Below are 22,062 nucleotides of genomic sequence, written 5' to 3'. Positions count from 1 at the left end.
AGCTGAATAAAGGGTTTCTTTCGCGAAGCATCCTGCCTCCTCACTCAACCTACAATCTAACACCTCTGATAATGCAATTTAGGACTGCATTTGGCTTTTTTGCTTCCGCTGCGCCCTGCTGGCTCATATTTAATTGGTTGTCCACTAAGACTCCAATGAGCGGATGAGAAGCAAAATATTTTCTTCTTTTTCCTTTTGAAACAACACCTGTGAGACATATCTATACAGTCTTATTCACAACTGTGCAGAACTGGTTTGCAATGCCTCCTTCTAGTTCAGGGTTATCAAACTCACATCATCACAGCGGCATCATATGATGTGTCGAGACTTTTTTCCCTTTTGCTAAACCGAGAACGGGCAGGGCCAGCACGTGATGCATCCGGCCTACAGGCCGGAAGTTTGACAGCCCTGTTCTAGTTTGATTGTGGAATTCCTTCACCTGGATGAATTGGCTTTCTTCATGCTAGCTGAAGACACCTGCCTTCCTCTGTCACAGAACCTATTAACTTCCCTTTCATCCTGAGCAGCATGAACAAGGCTACCACGGCTTACACTTCCCCCGATGCCAAGCGTCTGAGATCTCCCATAGTGGCAATCCACCAAATGAACACATTCTGGTAGATACTTCAAGATATTGCTACTCTTGAGATACCTGAGATCTGGGACAAGAAGAGGATGATATACACTTTGTGAAAAGAATGGTGTCCTAAAAGAAGAGGAGGCTGGGGTGGGAATAGTGGTCAAGGTATTCTGGTAATTCATACAAAACTGACTTACTTTAGATGGTATAAGAAATGTTTGATGCTAAGTCCCACAGAATTCCTATTCAACAACTCTGTGGGATTTTGGGGAGAATTTGTTTAAATATTTGGGGTCTTGAGCCATTATTCAAACTTATTTCTTCAAAACAAGAAAGAATTGTTCACTTTGTTGGTTGGTTGGTTTTAAAAGAGTTGTATGGCCACCCATCTTAAAACACAACTCTGGGTGGTTTACAAGAAGAACAAAACCTAGAACTATAAGAAAACCCATAAAACAGAAAATCATAAACCAAGACAAAACCCAGTGTGGTGAATTGTTCCATAAGATGGGGCAGCCACAGGAAATGCAGGTCCTTCTAGATGGCAAGACTTCAGGGAAGCAACCTGCAATGTGCCTATCTTATCCAATCAGGTAAGACAGGCAGGTATGCTCAGGGAGAGGTAAATAACTTGGTCCTGTACAACATAGGTTTTTTAAAGTTAATGATCAGCACCTGGAATTACACCGGGAATTAAACTGGGAGCTTTTTGGTAGCAACCAAAGTGAAACGTGGCTGAATTAGAAGTGCCCCCTACTGTTTGCATTTCCGCATTCTGGTCAGTTGTAGATCCTGAGCAGTTTTTTAGGGTAGCCACATGTAAAGCACATTACATCAGTCGAAACAGGAAGAGATTAAGGCACAAGTGACCACGAACGAGGCCTCTCAGTCCAGGAAAGGATGCCTTTGTTGCACAATGAACCTGTGCAAAGATCCCACTAGCCATGGCTGACACCTGCATGTCAAGCAGCACTCAAAGTCCAGGACGGCACCCAAACTCCACACCAGCTTAGTGTGGGGAAAGTCAACCTTCTTCAAAGTCAACAAACCATCAAACACCAGGGGGAAGGAGAACCCCAAAATCACTCTGTCTTGTCAGGGTTGGATCAAGAAAGATATACTGAAATTCTTCTAAGATGGATATTATATATTATTATATTATATACTTATAATATTATATAGATATTATATAATATTGTTCCTCACCTATACAGGTAGTCCTGTAAAGTGAGTTGCGAGCGTTTTTCACACAACCTTTGCAGTATCCTCATGGTCACATGATCAGAATTTGGATGCTTGGCCACTGGCATGTACTTAGGACAGATGCCGTGTCCGTCCCAGGGTCATGTGATCCCCTGTTGTCACCTCCAGACAAGTAAAGTCAATGGGGAAGCCAGATTCACTTAATGACATGTCACTAACCTAACTGCAATGATTCACTTAACAGCTGTGTCAAGAAAGGTCGCAAAATGGGGTAAAACCTAACAATTGCATCGCTTAGCAACAGAAATTTGGGGCTTGGTAGTCGTAAGTCAAGGACTACCTGTAGACAGAAATCTTGCCAAATTAAGCAGACTCCTTGTACCATAAAACATATATCCCAAAGTTCTGCTGATCCAGTTCTACAGAGGAATGATGGAGTCTGTCATCTGCACCTCTATAACTGTCTGGTTGGGCTCTGCAACCCAACAGGACAGACACAGACCCCAGAGGGTAATTAGGACTGCAGGAAAAACAATTACTACCAACCTGCCTTCAAGCGAGGACCTGTATACTGCACGAGCCAAAAAGAGGGCTGTGAAAATATTTACAGACCCCTCACATCCCAGACATAAACTGCTTCAACTTCTACCCTCAAAACAACACTAGAGAGTATTGTTACCAGAACAACTAGACACAAGGACAGTTTTTCCCGAAAGCCATCACTCTGCTAAACAAATAATTCCCTCAACACTGTCCAACTATTTACAAAGACTGCACTACTATTACTATTAATCTTCTCATCACTCCTTATTGCCCATCCCCTCCCATTTGTGACTGTAGGACTGTAACTTTGTCGCTTGTATCCTTACGATTTATACTGAGTTTCCTACTATGATTTGATTGCTTATTGTACCCTATGACTATCATTAAGTGTTGTATCTGATGATTCTTGACTGTTGACGTATCTTTTCTTTTATGTGCACTGAGAGCATTTGCACCAAGACAAATTCCTTGTGTGTCCAATCACCCTTGGCCAATAAAAGAATTCTATTCTATTCTATTCTATTCTATTCTATTCTATTCTATTCTATTCTATTCTATTCTATCCTATTCCATTCTATTCTATATTCTGTGCCATTCAGTCAGCACCACAACAGCATCACCTGGCTGGCCAGGGATGGAGGTGGATAACTGGATACCATTAGTGTGAGTAGTGATACCACATCCCGAACTATCAAACGATTCGTGGAGATGCTAGAGGAGAAGGCAGTGACCTGAAGCACCCCACATTGCAGGGTCTTAAGGCTCAATCTTTCCCCCACCTCAACTGAAACCTCCCGTGGGAAAAGAAGAACCTCCATAAAGCAGCACTTCCCAACCCCTAAACCAATTCAGAAGGAAACCATGGATGATAGCACTGAAAACCACAGAGAAATCCAGGAGAGTCAGCCCATCCTGAGCTCTACAAAAGGCTGCCTCAGAACGGTATCCAAGCCTGAACCCAGCCTGAAATAATTCATTTCACCCTCCGAGCCAATCCCCTTCTCAAGAACCTGTGCCCAAAAGGTTGGAGACCGAACAAACTGTATAATATATGTTTGGTTTCGAGGATGGCCTTGGGAGAAGGAGGTGCATCACTGCTTCTCTCAAACAATCATTAGCTACCATTTGGTCCCTCCCACATGCCATCTCTTGGCAGGCCTTAACTAATGGGATGGAACACAGACGGCCAACCCACAACCACAAAGACTCCATCTCCTTCCTCAGGATCAACTGGCTAAACTTCCCCCAGTAACAGGGCTCCCAAATATGTCTCAGTCACTTCCAAAGGACCTGCGTAGCCAGACTCCAACTCCGAGGGAAGTAAAGTGATTTTTCTGACAAGGGTTGGGAATATTCCTCATAGCGGCCCTGCAAGAGCTGTCCTGGCTCTTCCTTACCGACAAGGGACCTGGTCACCTGAAAGAGGCCTGCTGGGTGGCTATTTTTGCAGCTGCAGCACAGGAGAGAAGTAAATATGTTTTGCCATTCTCATCCCCACTTGGCAAGTCCTAATAGAGGCTCTTAGCTGCCCTTGGCTGAAGTTCACTCATTTTCTTCCCAGTTCTAGGCGTCTTTTGTGTTGTGGCCTTTGTTGATGGTCTCAGATTAGGAATGTTGCCTTTTCTGAATAGGGTTGCAGGCCTATTTGTGTATTTTTTTTTATTCCCTAGCTATGATCAATGACCAAAGTTTCATTTTAATGTCACAATATAATGTCACAATTGCATCAATTTCTGAAAAAACTAGGCTGTGGCATGATTGCCTGTACCTTTTCTGTACTGCAGTGGGGAGCTACTCTTACAAACCATTCAGATGGTTGGTCTGGCCCAGGAGGAGGTGGATGTAGTCTGCCCACAGAGCAACTTATCACTGTGTTGTATATCTGCTTCATAGTAACTGCGCATCCCTTTCCCAAAGGTATTAAAATAAAATCTTTTTTAGGTGTTCCACATTGGAAAAGTTGCTGCACCAAATCTGTCAAACAAGGAAGACTGTCCACTTGCCTTTTATTGCACTCACAAAAATAACAAGTAGGGCCAAAATTTCATTTTGTTTACATTTATCAAAATCAATGTAGATCATTATTTCAGCCAAAGAATCATTTTCCCCTTCTGTCACATTAAACATATCAATTTGGACACCTCTGAGGACTGTACCCAGGGCTTGGAGAAATTGGCCATAACCTCTGCATCACACATTCAAGAGATTAACGTTATCCACAAAATCTCTGCATTGTATTATCTCATTATCCTGAAAAAAGGCACATTTTAAAAATCAGAGTTAAAAGAGTGTGGCTAAAATAATCTCTTGAGGGATGTCTATGAATAACAGAACAGAATAACAGGCTTGGAAGCAGGGGTGGGATCCGACCAATATAACTACCGGTTCAGTGATTTTACGTTTTGCTGCGCACGCGTGTATATCGTCATCAGCTAGCTGCCTGGAAGCTGAGCAGCGCTGCGTGCAGGTGTGCACCATTTGAAAAAGCACTTTTTTCCTGCTTTTTCAACTGCAGCTGCTTTGTGCAACACAGCTGTGGTTGAAAAAACAAGAAATAAAGGTCAGCTAAGAGCCGGGGATGGGGGCAAAACAGCAGCAGACACAGAACCGGTTCATGTCTGCTGCTCTTCAGAGCTCCCGGTTCTACAGAGGTGGACAGAACCAGTAGAATCCCACCCCTGCTTGGAAGGCACCTTGGAGATCTTCTAGTCCAACCCCCTGCTTAGGCCCTAGTAGCGGTAGAGTACAGTGGTGGCATTCTACTGGTTCTGCCCAGTTCTTCCGAGCTGGTAGTGCCGATTAGCAGCGGAGACCGAACCGGTTCTCTCCGCCACTCTGCTGTTGGGCCCACCCACCTGCCCAGGCTCCCATACTCACCTTTATCCTCTGCTTTTGAAGTGCAGCTGCCTTGTGTGGCACGCGGCAGCTGCTGAAGCGACCGGGAGAGTGCCGGCTTGCAGGAGGTGAGTTAGAAAACATCTCTGTGCCTGCACAAACGCCTTTGCGCAGGCGCAAAGTGCGCATTTGGCATGCGCATGCACACAAATTGTGTGCACATGTGCAAAGCACGCCCATCAACCCACACCCACCGAACCGGTCTTAAAAATATTTGAATCCCAGCCCTGGTAGAGCAGTTCTGGCAAATCAAATCAATGTAATACATGTTCTCTGCATACCCCCAACTTTCAACGATCGTCAGTGAGGGAGGGAGGGTTTTAGATTACAGGTAGTTCTTGACATGACCAAAATTCAGACCCTTGGCAACTGGCTTGTATTTATGACAGTCGCCATGTCCCAGGGTCAGGTGGTCCCGTTCTGTAAACTTCTGACAAGCAAAGTTCATGAGGAAGCCCAGGGTGGGATTCAAAAATCCCAGCAACCAGTTTGCTGCACAGTTATTGGATGGGCGAGGCCATGATGGGCGGGGCCTACCAGAACTCCCTGTTTCCAGCTTCCGGTGGGCTTCCTGAGCCATTTTCACCCTTCCAAGGATCCAGAGGCCCTCCAGAAACAGGCCTGTTTCTGGACTTCCAGAAGGCCATTTCCCCCCCCCTCCCAGATCTCCGCGCAGCCCCCGCACTTACCTCCATTGAAAATGGGCCGCATGGAGACTCCTGGGGGGGGAGGAGGGGGCAGGGCCAGCCGGTCAGTTGAAATACCAATTCGGCGGACCAGATGTAACTTTAACATCCAGTTCACTCAAACCGGTCCAAACCAGTAGAATCCCACCCCTGAGGAAGCCACATTCACTTAATAACTAACTTAACAATTGCAGTGATTCACTTAGCAACTGAGGCAAGAAACATTGTAAAATGGGAGGAAGCACACTTAGCAACCGTCTTGCTTAACAACAGAAATTTTGGGCCCAGTTGTGGTCATAAGTCAAGAACTCCCTGTGTAAAAGTGAGATTCAATTTAGGCCTGGAAATAGATCGACTCTGCCCTTCAGGTTCCTGGGAATTGCTCCTCCAAAGAGGTTGAATGTCCCATTTCTGTAAAAATTTACAATTTTTTTTTCCTGAAATTATGGTTAAGGTAGTACCTGAACATTTTCTGCATGTGCATTTTTTTCAGTTTGACATGTCAGGGCAATATTTAAAACAGCTCTTTTTTCTCCAACATTCTGTCTGGCTGCTAGGTTGTTGTTGTTTTTTCCTTCCCTGAAAGATAATATAACCTGATCAGGAAACAACAACTGAGTGAGAAACTGCTGGTGACCTTCTACCGCTGCACCAGAGAGAGTATCTTAACTGACTGCACCTGTGTATGGTTTGCCAATTGCACAGCGACAGATAGGAAAGCACTCCGGAGGGTGACCGTCATTGCACAGAGGATCAATGGTTGCCTTCTCCCCTTTTTGGAAGAGCTTTATAGCTCCCGCTGCCTTAAGAAAGTTCAAAACATGCTCAAAGATCCATCTCATCCTGGGAACCCTTTTTTTGAACTATTACCATCTGGCAGACTGTACAGGATAATAATAAAAACAGGGACAAATAGGCTGAAAACCAGCTTCTATCCCAGGGCAGGAGCTCTTTTGAATTCTGTTGTATAGTGCAATATTAATGCGATATAAGGGATTTTCAATTCAATATATAGAATGTGAAGGATGTATGTTTGTGTTTATTTTCATAGTCATGTTGTGCACTGAAGATGGTGTTTGATTTTGTTGTACGAGATGCAATGACAATAAAGTAAACTAAATACTAAATACTAAACTAAATATAAGAGAGACTGCCCCCAAAGAGTCTGGTATTGCTGTCCCTATAAAAATCTGATCCATGCATGGAATCCACGGTATTTTTGGAAAGGCTACCTTCCCTAAAGTTCTTGGATGAGGTACAGAGTTCGCGTGATGAACCCAACACTTCCCTGGCCAAGGCACCAGCTGATTGTGTGCCTAGCCCAGAGCAGTGGTCAATGAGAACTCGTTTCTTTTCTCTCCAAGGCTCATGGAAACCACTCCTGCCTGCAATGAGCACACCACCAAATTATGTAATAAACAACCTCTTGCTCAGGAAGTGAAAGTTTGACAGTCCTGTGGAATTGGGCAATAAGCTTGTTTTTCCCAATCACAACCCATCCTTTCCACTGAAGGCCCTGAAGGGGTGCTTGTCCCTTGGGCTGGACTTTCCCTCTGCCTTCTGCGGCCACAGTTCTATCCTGGCAGGAGGACTTCTGTCCTCCTCCTTTGGCCAAGGGTTAACTTTGCATCTTGCCTCTGAGCAACAGCCTCGCATTTGAGGGCAGCCGAGGCTCCATTCACACAACCAGTTCCTGAATTAAATCTTTTTTTTTCTAGAATGGCCAGATAATAATCAGACGGACCAGATTCACCCAACGCCTAAAAGTAATAAAAACCTTTCAGTTTAACACCTACTGAGCTGGGATAGGCTGGATCCAGACTTGTCTTGGTTAAGGTCGCTGTGATGACACAAAGAAGCGTGGCACAAAAGCAACAAAGTCACAAAAGTAGGTAAAGTCCCTTTAATTCCTCCAACTTGGCCCCCAATGTCCAGTTATCATCTGCTGGAGAAAAAACTCTCCCAAGAACAGGTTTTAAAGGGAAGAAATTCAGTCCGACCCCAAAGTACATATAAATTATAAATAAAAACCAACACAAAGCACGCTGCAGCAATTAACGAGACAGGGCAGGATAAGGAATTGCAGACTTCCAAAAGATAACGAAACACACACACTTGGGAGAATGCCAGAACCCAGATAAGACTTCACAAACAAAGATAATTCATGCTTTGCTTCCAGCAAGGTGCTGTGCGCAAACGCCCTTTTTAAATCCTGTTTCCCAGCTGCAGCTAATGAAGGGAATCAGGGCCCTTTTCTCCTCCATTGCTCCCTTCTCTGTTGCTCCCTTCTCCATTCCTCCCTGCGTGCCCTAGGATGAAGAGGGGGTGGGCCTGGGTCTTCCTCTGAATTCCCTCTCCCTTGCTCTACCTCTCCCCTGCTCTGCCCAGCCAGACTTTGCCCTTCCCCGGGTTCTTCCACAGCCAACGGAGCCACACTCCCACTCCCTGTCAGCTGTTCAACCTCCCCCTCGGAATCAGATTCCAACAGGGACAGGACAGTCTCATTTGAACGCAACCAAATTATAAGTAGTCCTCAACTTACAGCCGTTCATTTAGTGACTGTTCAAAGTTACAATGGCACCGAAAAAAAAGAGTCCTATGACCATTTTTTATACTTGCGTATGTTACATCCTCCCCCTGGTCACATGATCAAAATCCAGACCCTGCTATATGCCATGTGTCCAGGGCTCATGGGATGACCTTTTACACGTAAACTCAATGGGGAAAATAGATTCACTTAACAACCGTGTGGCTAACTTAACAACTGCAGTGATTCACTTAATAATGGTGGCAAGAAAGGTCATAAAATGGGGTGAAACTCACTTAAAACTGTCTCACTTAGCAACGGAAAGTCTGGGTTCAATTGTAGCCCTAATTTGAGGGCTACCTTGTCTCCCTGTCATATTTTTAACTTCCGTGAGGTAGTTGGGCTTTGGGGAGAAAGGACAATTCCAGCCCACCCAGCCTCTTCCTGAGCATCAGACACGTGGCACCCACCCCTGGGCAGCTCTCTCGGTTTCTGAGCAGGCCCAGCCTGTGGGGGCCATAAAGGTGTGGTTTGCTCCACCAGTGAGACTGGGCCGGGCTCTATGAAAGCCGGCGGGGGGAGGGAGGGAGTGGGTGCCAAAGGAGGAGTGTGCACACTCCCCGCGTGTGAGCTGGTCAGCCACAGAGTTCCTTCCTTCCTGAGAGTTGGGCAGATAAAAGCTTTCAGCAGCATTTTGCAATCACCTTGCTCAGAGAGAGAGAGAATAACGACAGCTTTTGGCGTTGGGAGGATCATTTTCCTTCCAGGGGAAGTGGGGCCGCTCGCTGGCAGAGGAGTCCTCTCCAGCGAGCAGAGTTGTGGCACCTGAGCTCGCCTAAGGTAAGGGCTGGGCATCCCAGCCTCTTTCGTCCTTCCAGGGTCCCTCGCGCTGCTTTAAGGGCCACGGCTACGCGCAGAATGTAGCTGTGTGCCAACTGGGGTGCCTGCGTGCCTTTTGCCTGCAGCTGCCGCTAACGTGATGCTGGACTCAGTCCTGTGGCCAGAGGGCAGGGGTTTGGCAAGGTCCCGTTTCCTGAGTGCCCAGCCACAGCCACATGGGGATGGGGGGGGGTGCTGCATGCCAGGAGGCCAGATTGCAACCAAAATGGCTGGCAAGGAGCAGCTGGGAAGTTGCTCTGGCCTCTGGCAAGATCATCCAACCGAGAACGCTGACACCAGACATCTGGGGGCGGGCGGCGGGCTGAGCCCCTTTGTCTACTGGTTCCAGCTGGAGAGCTGCTGTTGCAAGGGCAGGGTGGATGGAGGCTCAGTTTGACAGCATTTTCAAGGGTGGGTGATAAGTGTTGCTCAGGATCCTCCTAGTAGTTGGTATGTGGGGAGTCACACTTCCAGGTCATCTACATTGGAAAGCTTGGTTGCTCCGATCAGCAGACAAATTTTCTTTGCTTGTCTTCCTTTTTTTTGCGGGGCGGGGGGTGGTGGTGGTTAAGATTGTCATAATATAAAATACAAATAAAAACAAAGGTAGTAAGAAATTGGAAAGGGAAAGAAACGGGAAGGAGAGGCATAGGCTAAAGGGGGAAATGAAAAAAGCTTTGACTCCCAAACTTTTTTCAGCACAGTAAAATACAAAGTAAAGTAAAATTACTTTTAGGTGCTAAATAGGTACTATCCATTTGTATAACAACAAACTAATTTAACAGCAAATCTCAAAGTGAAGAGTGAAGATCTCAAGCCTACAAGTGCATTCGGAACAAAACTAGATATATTCTTTTCTCTCATTAAAGCAGCTACTAGGCTCAACATTCAGAAGGATCTTGACAGGTTGAGTTCTGTGCCACACGTTGCCATTCACTGTTGAGAAAAGAAAGTCCTGCACTTAGGCAGGAAGACGCCCAGGTATAGAATGGCTCAACCTCCATAACTGTAAGAGGGTCCTAGGGGGTCACCATTTAAGTCCACGTCAGCAGGTCCTGGAAAGGCCAAAAAAGCCAATGCAGCATCAATAAAGAGGCAGCAACAAGATCACGAGAAATGATATACTGCTTTATACTACACTAGTGAGGCACCACTTGGAATTTTGCATCCAATTCTGGTCACCATAATACAAGAAAAGATGCTGAGACCCTAGCAAGAGTGAAGACAAGAGCAGCGAAGATGGTTAGGGCTCTGGAGGTTAAACCATTTGAAGAACTATTGAGGGAGCTGGGTATGTCTAGCCTACTGAAGAGAAGAATTAAGGGGACCCGATAACTGTTTTCCGGTTCTTGAGGGGCTGCCAGCGGAAAGAGGTCGGTCTCTTCTTCAAAGCACCAGGAGGCAGGACAAGAAGTAATGGGTGGGAGCTTGTTAAAGAGAGGTGCGATCTTGAAGTAACTTCTTTTTTTTATTGTTTTTTAACATACAAACAAACAGACAAAACATAAAAACATCAGCTCTCCCATATTTATATACAAACAGTGAGTCGGTTGGTTCATCAGTTTTGTGCATTCACTTCATAGTCACAATTGCAATTACCTTATATAATAACTCTTATTGTCAATACAAACTTATAAATCATCATATCATTATTAAAGAAAAAGAAGTTTGACTATACTTTTATTCGATCATGCCTTTGTGAGATAACTATATTTTAAGTAATTTATTCTAAAACAAATCATATAATCGTGCCAGTTCTATCCTAAATAAGAGAAAAAAAGAAAAAGAAAACCATTATATAAATATAATATCCAATACCAAAAAAGAGAGAAGAAAAATGAAATCAATATTATTCCTTATTGTCTAACATTTCAAATATTCTATTTTTGTATTTCATCATTCAGCCATTGATAGAAAAGATCCCAAATTATATAAAATTGTTTATCTTCTTGCTCTCTAATTTCAAAAGTCAATCTACTCATCTCAGCACATTCCAATATTTTCTTTATAACTTCTTCCTGCAATGGAATTTTCTCATTTTTCCAATTTTTTGCAAATACAATCCTAGCCGCCGATCTTGAAGTAACTTCTTGACACTGAGCACAATTAATGAATGGAACAGCTTGCCTCCCAGAGTTGTGGGTACCCCCTCACTGGAGGTTTTCAAAAATAGGCTGGACAACCACTTGACCAGAATGGTATAAGATCTCCTGCCTTGAGCAGTAGATTGGACTAAAAAAATAGAATAGAATAGAATTCTTTTATTGGCCAAGGGTGATTGGACACACAAGGAATTTGTCTTGGTGCAAATGCTCTCAGTGTACATAGAAGAAAAGATAGAGAATCAAGAGTTGAGAATCATCAGGTACGACACTTAATAATAGTCATAGGGGACAACAAGCAATCAAATCATACTAGGAAACAGTCAATATAAATCGTAAGGATACAAGCGACAAAGTTACAGTCATACAGTCACCAGTGGGAGGGGATGGGCTATAAAGAGAGATGAAAAGATTAATAGTAATAATAGTGCAGACTTTGTAAATAGTTGGACAGTGTTGAGGAAATTATTTGTTTAGCAGAGTGATGGTGTTTGGGGAAAAACTGTCCTTGTGTCTAGTTGTTCTGGTGTGCAGTGCTCTATAGTGTCGTTTTGAGGGTAGGAGTTGAAACAGTTTATGTCCGGGATGTGAGGGATCTGTAGATATTTTCACAGCCCTCTTTTTGACTTGTACAGGTCCTCCATAGAAGGCAGGTTGGTAGCCATTGTTTTTTCTGCAGTCCTAATTACTCTCTGAAGTCTGTGTCTGTCTTGTTGGGTTGCAGACTCAATAATTTGTCTGTAGAGCTGGATCAGCAGCTCCTTTCTGAGCTGGTGCAAAAAGAACATTCTTTGTTGTGCTTTTCTGATGACGTTTTTGATGTTAGGTGTCTATTTTAGGTCATGTGATATAATAGAACCTGAGGTCTCTTCCATCTCTATGATTCTATGTTAATTTTGGTACCTCTGCAGATTCAAGTTCTCTTTGCTCTTCTACCCAACAATTTGGGTGACTGTTGCGAGCCACTGACCTTTCTCACCATCAGTGGGCCAACCTCCAACTTCCAAACCCCAGCAGCCCATCGCTCTGGTCCAGCAATTCAGCCTCTTCTTCTCTCCAGGGTAGAATCGACACAGGTGTCCAGCCTCTTATCCAGGAGGCTATAGTTCACCAGCTCATAATGGGATTGGATCAGAGCACTTAAGACCAGGTATTGATCCAAAACCCCTTTCTTGGAGGATGATTGGCATTTTCATAGCAGCCTCCATGCCAGATATAAGCCCCTTAATAATAGCCATCATGCATCAACGCAGCAAGTGTGCCCAGCAGGTGAACTGCCCCTTATGAAACATGCAACAGAGCAGTCCACAGTCCATGGTTCAGGTTTCCATGGTATACTTGCACACACATAACCGGAGGCTTTCTTGGAGCTTGGGCACTGTCCTTGCCAGGATGAAGGCCTATAAGCCACAAGACTCCTTGGTCAGGACCAGGTGAGGCTGCTTCCCCAAACAAACCACTCCTTTGAATTCACATTTGTACGTCAAGTAGCGGATGGGGAAGAGGGTCCTTCCCTGCACCGAAAAACAGTCCAATCGTCCACCCAGTCCTGTTTAAGCTCCTGTCCAGTCAGTACAGCAGTCCTGCAGCTGCAGCCAGGGTCACTCCAGGCTCTGTAACTCCAGCCACAGCTGCTTTGCAGACTGAGATGGGCAGACAAAAGGATCAAAGAAAAAAGCAAGTTGGATGTGTTTAGCCTAGCCATTCAGTGACTCTATTGAAATTCTAGACAAATAATTATTTTTATTTTATTATTTCTTGAATCTGCAACCCCAGAATGTATAACCACCAACTTAACAATATTTTTAGCGTACTGAAACTTGATGGCACAGCGGGCAGAGGCACAGATGTTGTCAAGAAGGTGCTAATGCCCCTTTGTGTGGCACACAAAAGGAGGATGAAGTCCGAGCCTTTTGCCACTTTCCTCTTTGAGGCCCCACAGTCAGCCAAGTCCATGTTCCTACCAGGCAGCCGACCAAATCCTGCACAAGGGGCAGGCCATAAGGTAAAGTGCTGGAAGCTGCCTGAATGTCTCTTTCTGTAAATTGCAGGACTAAATGTTACACTGCCTGAGCCAAACTATGAGAAGCCCATGGGATTCCTGGGCAAACATGCTGGGATACACTTTTTTCCTCCTCTGGATGCCAGGAGGTAGGTGCCCGTGACTCCAGCTGGGGCGGCCTTGGGGAAAGGGACGGCCACCCCCTTGGGCGGGCAGGCAGCCACCCGCCTTGCCATTCATTGCTTCCAAATCTTTTCCCCATCTTCAGCGGGGTCCTTCTCCTGCAGTCACTTGGCTGTCAACTCCTCAGTTGTCATCTTGGGAGGAAACATCACAGCTTCTTGTACCATCTGGAGAAACCACTGTCCCATTGCAAAGGATAGCAAAATCCAGATTATTTGGAAATTGAGCAACCAACAACTTCAAGGATCCCAGTACAGCTTAAGCGATGGAGTGGAAGTTTCCAACATCACCCTCGGCCCCTTCAAGGAACCTGTGACTGCCCTGAGCTGCTGCCTGCAGGAACATGATATCCCACAGGTTGTGAACCTTACCCGGATCCAGGCTGGATGTAAGTCTCACTGCAGGGATCCAACGAGAGTGTCCACTGTGCAGCGATCATAAAGAAACTTTTGTATTGCCTGTTTATGAATCATAACAGGTAATAATCAATAATACCATTCATAATCCAACACTGGGACCAAAATCCCTTACAAGCGGGATGTGATTTTAAAACTCAAAATGGTGGACACGAAGTAGTTTGGATCATATCTTTGCAGTCACCATTTTTTGTGACCCTCAGCAGACACTCCTACTCCCTTATACCGCACCCGGATTTGATCACCACCATACAAAAAAGATGTTGTGACTCTGGAAAGTGAGCAGAGAAGAGCAACAAAGAGGATTAAGGGCCCTGGAACATATAAAGCATGGTTGCAGCAATTAGGTTGTTTAGCCTCGTGAAAAGAAGAGACTTAGGGAAACATGATAGCCTTCCAATATTTGAGGGGTTGCTAGAAATAAAGAGGGGGATCAACCTAGGAGTGGGCTCCTGGGGGTTCCCTTAGCTAAGATTCTGTGCAGTTCAGAGAACCCCCAAATCCCACTCCTGGCTGGCCCCGCCCCGCCCACCCCACCCCTCCAACCACCTGCTCAGGCAAATGGCTCTCTAATCTCTTCTTAAAACCTCCAGAGTTGGGCTGGTGTTTCCAGTCACATGCTGGACCCAGCTTGTACTGGTTTGCAACAGCCAGTTGATATATTTTCTAGAATGTTTGTGATTTGGTTGAGAGTAGAGCTGAGTTACAACCCCTAGTTATTAGTTATTCTCCAGGTAGCAACGAAGCCACAGAGATAGCTTCAAACATTTTCCATTGACCAAATAGGCATCTCTGCTCTCACTGGTGGATGTTGTATGTTAGCTAAGAAATTCTCGCTCATAAAAAAAAGAAATACCAATTGTGATGTTAGGAGGGACAGCAGAAGTGAGGAGGCTTGTGTGTTGGAACAAGTCACTAGAAAGGAACATCAAATGTCGATTGTGTTAGGACAACTCTAATTCTCTACCATTCAGTGTAAATCCCTCACACTCGCAGGACTGTTGCTGCCTGCAATATTGTCATTATTATGCCGAAAACTTTTTCCTGCTTCTTTTTTTCTCATTGCCACGGGAACGCCAAGCAGACCCTCCAGGCCAACCTCAGAACCTCACCTGCGTCTTCAACCTTACCTCCAAGAGCCTGGCCTGCCAATGGGACCCTGGCTGGGACAGCCTCCTCCCAACCCGTGTGGCCCTGAAGGGATTCCGGTAAGGACAGGAAACGAGCCCTTGCGGCCAGGCGAGGGCCAATGAGGGAGGCGGGTAGACTGCTTCCCTTCATTCTCATTCTTCCTGACCTTTAACTTGTAAAAAAGAAATCCGGATTTCTGGCTTAATAGAGTCCCTTCCTCCTTGGAATAAGGTTTGCAAGAGGTGGGCCCTTTCCCTTCAACATGGCCTTGCATTCTGTTAGCCTCTCTGCGCATCACAGAGAGCACAGCTCCTTCCCAGCCCTCCCCCCTGACAGCTGTTCTTGGTGTTTCAGGAGCTCAAGGGAGTGCAAGGCCCTGACCCCCATCACCGATTGCATTCCTGAGCCTGGCCAGCACTCCTGCACCTTTCAGCGCCTGGAGCTGCAGCTGTATCAAAAAATGCTTTTCTGGGTGTCTGTGGAAAATGCCCTGGGCAACGTGACCTCAGAGCGCTTGTGTGCAGACCCCATGGACTTAGGTGGGTGCCGAGAGCAGGGGCACCCTCTTTTCTAGCCAGTGGGGCTGGATCCCTAGGTGTCTGTGAGAAGCGGGGAGGGCTGCAATATTCAGAGGCCCAAATGAGAAGCAACCTGCCCTGCCTGGAAAGTTTCCGTCCCTCCCTGAGCTGGAAGAAAAGATGCTCCTTGCAAATCACTCCGCACAAGAGAACTGCCCGGGGGTGGGGGGGACTGTCTCCCGAGAGTCTCCAACCAGGGGTGGGATTCAAAAAATTTTTACTACCGGTTCTGTGGGTGTGGCTTGGTGGGCGTGGCAGGAGAAGGTTAGCTGCAAAATCCCATTCCCTCCCCACCAGGGGTGGGATTCAACCGGTGTTACTACCGGTTCGGTACTTACGTTTTGCACGTGCATTCGGGCTTCACGCATGCGTGTGTGTAATACAACAAAAGCCGTGCCTCCCGGACAGCTGATAAGAGTTACGCACAGGTGCGCATCATTTGAAAAAAGCCTTTTTTTATTGATTTTTCAGCCTCAGCTGTGTCACGCAAAGCAGCTGAGGTTGAAAAAGCAGGAAATGAAGGTCAGGTAAAAGCCCGGGCGGGTGGGTGGACCAAGCAGCAGCAGACACAGAACCGGTTCTGTGTCTGCTGCTCTTCAGAGCTACCGGTCTTACAGAGCCGGGCAGAACTGGTAGCATCCCACCCCTGCTTCCCCACCCACTCACCTGCTTTCCAGCTCTGTTCTCCTGTGCAGGGCAACCAAAGGAGACCCAGCCAATCCGCTGGGAGTCCATGGGAGGCAGAGAAGAGATGGGGTTGGCGGGGCCAGTCAGTGGTGGGTTTGGCCGGTTCTCTGAACTGCTCGAAATTTCCACTACCGGTTCTCCAGGACTGGTCAGAGCCTGCTGAATCCTACCTCTGCCTCCGTCCCAAAGGTGCTTTTTGAAGAGGCAACTGGACTTTCTTTGTTTTTGTTTTTTCTTGGAGAAGTTTCTCTTCTCATCCAAGAAGTTCCTACAATTCAGAACTGGCTCCTTGGAAGAGAAGTGAAATGTCTTTAAGGAAAAACAAAGGAAGTCCAGTTGCCTTTTCAAAAAGCACCTTTGGGAGGCCCAGGGAGAGAGACCCCCATCCTCCCTGCTCCCCAGCCAACAAAGAAAAAACCCCTCTGGGAAGGAAGAAGGCAGACTGGTTGCTATTGTTCTCTTTTCTCTCTGCCCTGGCATCTCATGTTAATATCTAACAGCAATGACACTTTTTTGAATGTCACACAGCTTTTCGGGGGTGTTCCATTCTTCATCCTCTAAGGCAGAGGTCTCCAACCTTGGTCTCCAAGCTCTGCTGGCTAAGGAATTCTGGGAGTTGAAGTCCCCCAGGCTTAAAGTTGTCAAGGTTGGAGACCCCTGCTCTAAAGAAGAGAGAAACTTCATTAAAGTCAAGACTTGGAGCAGGAACTTGGAGCAGGTTCAGATCTATTTATGGTTTCCAAAGGCCAAGGCGGGGATCAAATCTGTTCCAAATCCCCCTAAAGATCCAAGATGTCACTTTTGATGGACATCCCTTTGGAGGCCACCAAGTATCGTTGGTGCAGGTGGCACAATCTTTTCAGGCCCCGGGAGAAGCCCTTCCTGTTACTGCTTGATATAGGTTACCCTTTTAACTTGGTTGTTCAAGGTGGTGATTTCACTCTTCTTGCCACCTCCCCTTGACATAGCTTTGGAGGTTGGCATTGAGATACTTCCATCAAAGTGCCAGGCTCTCTCTCACCCGCACATTGTTCCTTCTAGCCTGGCTGGAGCCCCCAATCATCCAGGACATCAGGCCCCTCTTCGAGGAGAGCGACTGCATGGAGGTCAAATGGGAGGCCGGGAAGGATAGCGAACTCATGGAACAGGCCTGCGACCTGCGCTATCGGGTGGAGGGCAGCCTGGAGTGGAGCCTTGTGAGTCCCTCTTTGGCTTGACAACAGAATGGCTTTGCTTGGTAGGACCCCTCTGGGGGTGGGGTGGGGGGTCAGAGCCAAGGCCCCCTTGGCATGGCTTCCCCTTCTATCCCTGTCCCAAGCCCTGTGCTTCAGGCCTTGGGCCCTTTCTGGTGGCCACGGCCACCCATAACACCTCGGCCCTCAACTCAAAGGCCTTTTCATTCAAAGCATTTCTGGCCTCTTCCTGTAACCTGGGGGTCCTGTGGGCTGCGGGGAGAGAAGGGGGCAAGGGAAGGAGGTTTTCCGGGGGCCTGCTTCTCCCATTCTCCCTTTCATCCCAGGTTCACAACATCACCACCTCCAGCCGGCGGATCCAGCAGTGTGGATTCCTCTTTGGCAGCCTCTACCGCTTCCACATGCGCTGCAGGCGCCTGCATCTCAGCTACTGGAGCAGCTGGAGCCCAGCCAAGCTCTTCACTACAGACGAGAAAGGTGGGGAAGGGGACGAGTCCTGCGTCTCTCCCACCCGCTGACCCCACAGATAGCCAAGCCCTCGAAGTCCCCGGGGTAGCCAGGGCGTTGGGACAGGTCGGCCTATCCAGGTTGAGGAACCGCTTCCTTTGATCATATCCAGAGGGCATCGATCTCAGTGAACTGGAACACAGTGTCCGGTGGAGGAGGATCGTATCACATCATGTCTGCTTACTATCAAATACGTTTAGTGAAGAAGAATTGGGCAGGGTGGGGGGAGTGACTTTCCAAGCAGAAGCTTAGGGAGCCCCTGGCTAACCTTAGCTGACCTTGAAGAGCTGGGCTGCCAGAAGGAGAAGGGTCGGAGCCGAATGCCGATGGTGCTGAAGCCTCTTTCTCTCCCACAGCACCTTCAGGAACGCTCGATGCCTGGTGGGAACTGCGAGAGGCAAAGGAGGGGACGGAGGTGCAACTCCTGTGGCAGGTAAGCAGGTGCCTCACTAGGCAGGACTGAAGGCAACTTTATTCCAGCAGCTGCTCTTGGGGTGGGAGACCTTGGCCAGGCGGCCAAGCAGGAGGGAGATGGGGTAGTCGTATTAGAGATAATCAGTGAACAAGCACAACTGAGCCCAAAATTTCTGTTGCTAAGCAAGACGGTTGTTAAATGAGTTTTGTCCCATTTTATGACCTTTCTTGCCACAGGTATTAAGTGAATTACTGCAGTTGTTAAGTTAGTAACATGATTGTTAAATGAATATGGCCTTCTCCGTTGAGTTTCCTTATCAGAAGGTTGCGAAGGGTGATCACATGACCCCAGGACACTCTGGATTTAGATCACATGATCTTGGGGTCATGTGGTCACCCTTTGCGACCTGCAATGCTCATGGAAAAGTTTTTCAGTGCCATTGGAACTTTGAACGGTCGGTAAGCAAATGGTTGTAAGTCAAGGACTACCTGTATTGCATTAGCCCATTTCTAATCTTGGTTCATACAAATGAATTAGTCCGATGTCCTGAACTCTCCAAACAAACCCACTTAGCCATAAAAGGACCGGCTCCAATGAAAACAAAGGTTTGTGTGTTGAACCAATGCAAATTCTAGCTCTTTTGCTCCTCTGATTAAATGTACTGTGTGAATGCAGACGATACAGGCTGCAGATTTCCATGTGCTGCATTTCCACCTGCCTTTATCTTGCTCTACAGCCGATGAAGCCGCATGAGGCCAATGGCAAAATCCTGGGATATTGGGCAGCGCTCAGCATCAACCAGCACACAAGCAATTCCCTCTCTCTGTGTAACACCACGGAGAGGCAATGCACATTCTTGATGCCCCCAGGAGCCAAAAGGGTTTATCTCTCAGCCTACAACTCTAGAGGGGCATCTCAACCCACAGAAATCTTCTTGCTGGAGAAAAACGGTAGGAAGTGGATTGACTCAGTATCCCATTTCTTTAAATGTACTATTTGGTTTGTTTCATTTCAGGTCCTTTTTTTTAAGGGAGGGGGAACTGTAACTTTTGTCTCTTTTGACAGACTTCCCCAAACATATATATTTTTATTTGAAACCTTGCTTGGTGGCAATCAATCAATTTCTACAACTGATTTTCCCTGACGTAACTTTAATTTTAATAAATGCATCCTTTTTTGAATACAGACATTATTCAGATACATACTTTATTGAATTAATGAATATTGTAAAATTTGCAGACGTGTACATTTTGAAGAATAACTAAATTCCAGATCATATAATGTATTCCCAACCAAAGAGATCTCCAGAATTTTTCTCACAGAATTTGTCAGCTGGCAACACAGCCATGGCTGAAAACCCCAGAAGTTGGTCTTGAAGATCTAAGTGTTGAATGAATGATCCTTCTTCACCTGTTTTGTTCTGGAGTTTCAAATTAGGTGCCTGGCTGACGGTACCCAACTCATTGCCTCTATTAGTAGCCCATTTATTTGAGCAACAGGCTCGAGATATTTTCTAGCGAGCTTTATTGAAGTCTTGTGCCCCTTAATCCTTTGTTGTAGCCTATCTCACGTGTGGCCTATGTCATTTTGGTTGCAGCCCTGGCAGTTGTATACAATATCGGTTTTTGGGGGACGGGGACTGCAGTCTTTTGCTTTGCACAGAGTTTGCAGGCAGTTTTGTGGGCCACCTTTGATCCCCAGTGGGTGGAATAATCTCCTGGTGTGTTCTGACACATTTTTTAAATCTATGGCAGCATTAGAAACCTAGAAACAATGAGAAATTTCCTGACAGTGAGAACAATTAATCAGGGGAACAACTTGCCTACAGAAGTTGGAGATGCTCCATCACTGAAGCCTTTGAAGAAAAGACTGGACAGAATGGTATATAGCATCTCCTGTTGGGCAGGGGGTTGAACTACTAGAAGGCCTCCATGTTCCCTTCCAACAGAATACAGAATAACATTCTTATTCTGTTAGCATACTAATTCTTTCTGTTCTTTGTTTTGTGTCCTAGTACATTGTTTTATGAAATTGGGGTTGGGGTGTCTGTTGGGGGCTCTTGAGTGTATTTTGGAGGTAGTTAAATCCGGTCCTTCAAAGCAGGAGACTCCAATTTTGATAACTTTAGCTATGGCTGGCTGAGGAATTCTGGGAGTTGAAGTCCACAAATCTTAAAGTGGCCAAGGTTGAAGCCCCCTGCTTCAGAGTGTTCCTGAGCTGTAGGGTGCCCTAGACCTAAGGAGTCTTACTCTCCTCATTCTGTGGGCTGATAATGGTTGCTGCAGGTTTTAACATTTGATCGGGGTGTACCCGTTTTCTATAAAGTTGAGTTTGTAGTATGGCATCTTTTTTGTCTGGGGATAAGACAGAGTGATCAAAAATGGGGGTGGAGGCAGCTGGTGGGGTTTGGGGTTTTTTTTTGTCACTCTCTACATCAGGGGTCCCCAAACTTGGCAACTTTAAGGCTTGTGGACGTTAACTCCCAGAATTCCTCAACCAGCTGGCTGGAGAATTCTGGGAGTTGAAATCCACAAGTTTTAAAGTTGCCAAGTTTGGAGACCTCTGCTCTACATGAACACTGAGTGCCCTTTTCAATTTGATTTTCTAGGAGGATTAGAAACGGCTTCTTAATTTTATTTTTATTTTTTGTGGCTTTGAGCATGTGTCGACTATTGGCAACTGCCGGTTGTTTTCTTGACAAAAATTTCCAAAGTGGTTTGGCATTGCCTACTCCCCAAGGGCTTTGAAAGCCTGACTGAGTCAGGTCACCCAGCTGGCTGTATGTCTAAGGCTGATGAGAACTCAGGGTCCAATCCTTTCTAGCCTCACACTTTCACCATTATACCGAACAGGCTTTCTCTTATTAACACAGTTGATAATATTTTGAGTTTGATCCTGGGAAGGACAACCTGCTTCTTCTGTGTAGCCAGTTCATGAGTATTCTTGTGATCTGCTGGAGTATTCAGTTGTTAAATTGGATGTAGGTAGTGAGGCTTAGATTAATTACAGGTGTATCCAAAGGGATTTCTCTCCCTTGGAAGACTGTGAAACCTACATCCAAAAGATTATGAGGCTAGAGGCAATACTTGAGGCAAATCAGAGGGGGGTTTTTGGACACAGTGGGGTTTTTTGGATGCAGTGCTGTTCTTGAGGTTCCCTGGAGCCATGTTCAGAACCCACTAAACAAGAGTTGGAGAGTTGAGTTGGCTCTCTCCTGCTTCATCCCCTACTGCCCCCAGCTGCTCTTTGAGACAATCCAGGCTGGACCGTGGATTTGATTTCTAGACACCCAACGGGTTCAGAGAAAGAAGCTGATATAAAAGAACCAGACTCTCTCTGCCCAAAGCAGGTGAAGATGCTTGAAAAAACACCCTGAACAGCAAGGGAACCGGGGGCTTCCTGCACCAACCTCTGATGCCCAATAGGCGTTGGACTGATGCTGCCCCTTCTGACCAAGTCCTTGGCAAAGTACATCTGCAGTACCTACACACGTTGAAAGTCCCACAGCTCCTCACTGTTTAAGGAGGGAGAGAAT

The 22,062-nt window shown here is 46.3% G+C and overlaps 1 protein-coding gene across 2 annotated transcripts in view; it reads left to right on the top strand.

The window, feature by feature from the left end:
- Positions 1 to 22,062, top strand: part of CSF3R (colony stimulating factor 3 receptor) — a 43,754-nt gene that overhangs the window by 5,611 nt on the left and 16,081 nt on the right. Inside the window, exons 1-9 of one of the 2 annotated variants that reach the window (XM_026702822.2) lie at positions 9,153 to 9,274; positions 13,467 to 13,566; positions 13,686 to 13,988; positions 15,101 to 15,224; positions 15,502 to 15,686; positions 17,454 to 17,608; positions 17,932 to 18,082; positions 18,469 to 18,545; positions 19,264 to 19,477. In XM_026702822.2, coding sequence (XP_026558607.2) covers positions 13,473 to 13,566; positions 13,686 to 13,988; positions 15,101 to 15,224; positions 15,502 to 15,686; positions 17,454 to 17,608; positions 17,932 to 18,082; positions 18,469 to 18,545; positions 19,264 to 19,477 — 1,303 coding nt within the window. In that variant the 5' untranslated portion in view covers positions 9,153 to 9,274; positions 13,467 to 13,472. Of the gene's footprint in view, positions 1 to 9,152; positions 9,275 to 13,466; positions 13,567 to 13,685; positions 13,989 to 15,100; positions 15,225 to 15,501; positions 15,687 to 17,453; positions 17,609 to 17,931; positions 18,083 to 18,468; positions 18,546 to 19,263; positions 19,478 to 22,062 lie in introns of those variants that run through there. The other variant, XM_087939525.1, reaches the window with a different exon arrangement.

This window comes from Pseudonaja textilis, chromosome 10, assembly GCF_049901715.1.
Source record: "Pseudonaja textilis isolate UNSWEBS1 chromosome 10, rPseTex1.2, whole genome shotgun sequence".
Lineage (NCBI taxonomy): Eukaryota > Metazoa > Chordata > Lepidosauria > Squamata > Elapidae > Pseudonaja > Pseudonaja textilis.
The sequence above is the reverse complement of the archived record's forward strand: the minus strand, read 5'-3'. Positions and strand labels throughout refer to the sequence as shown.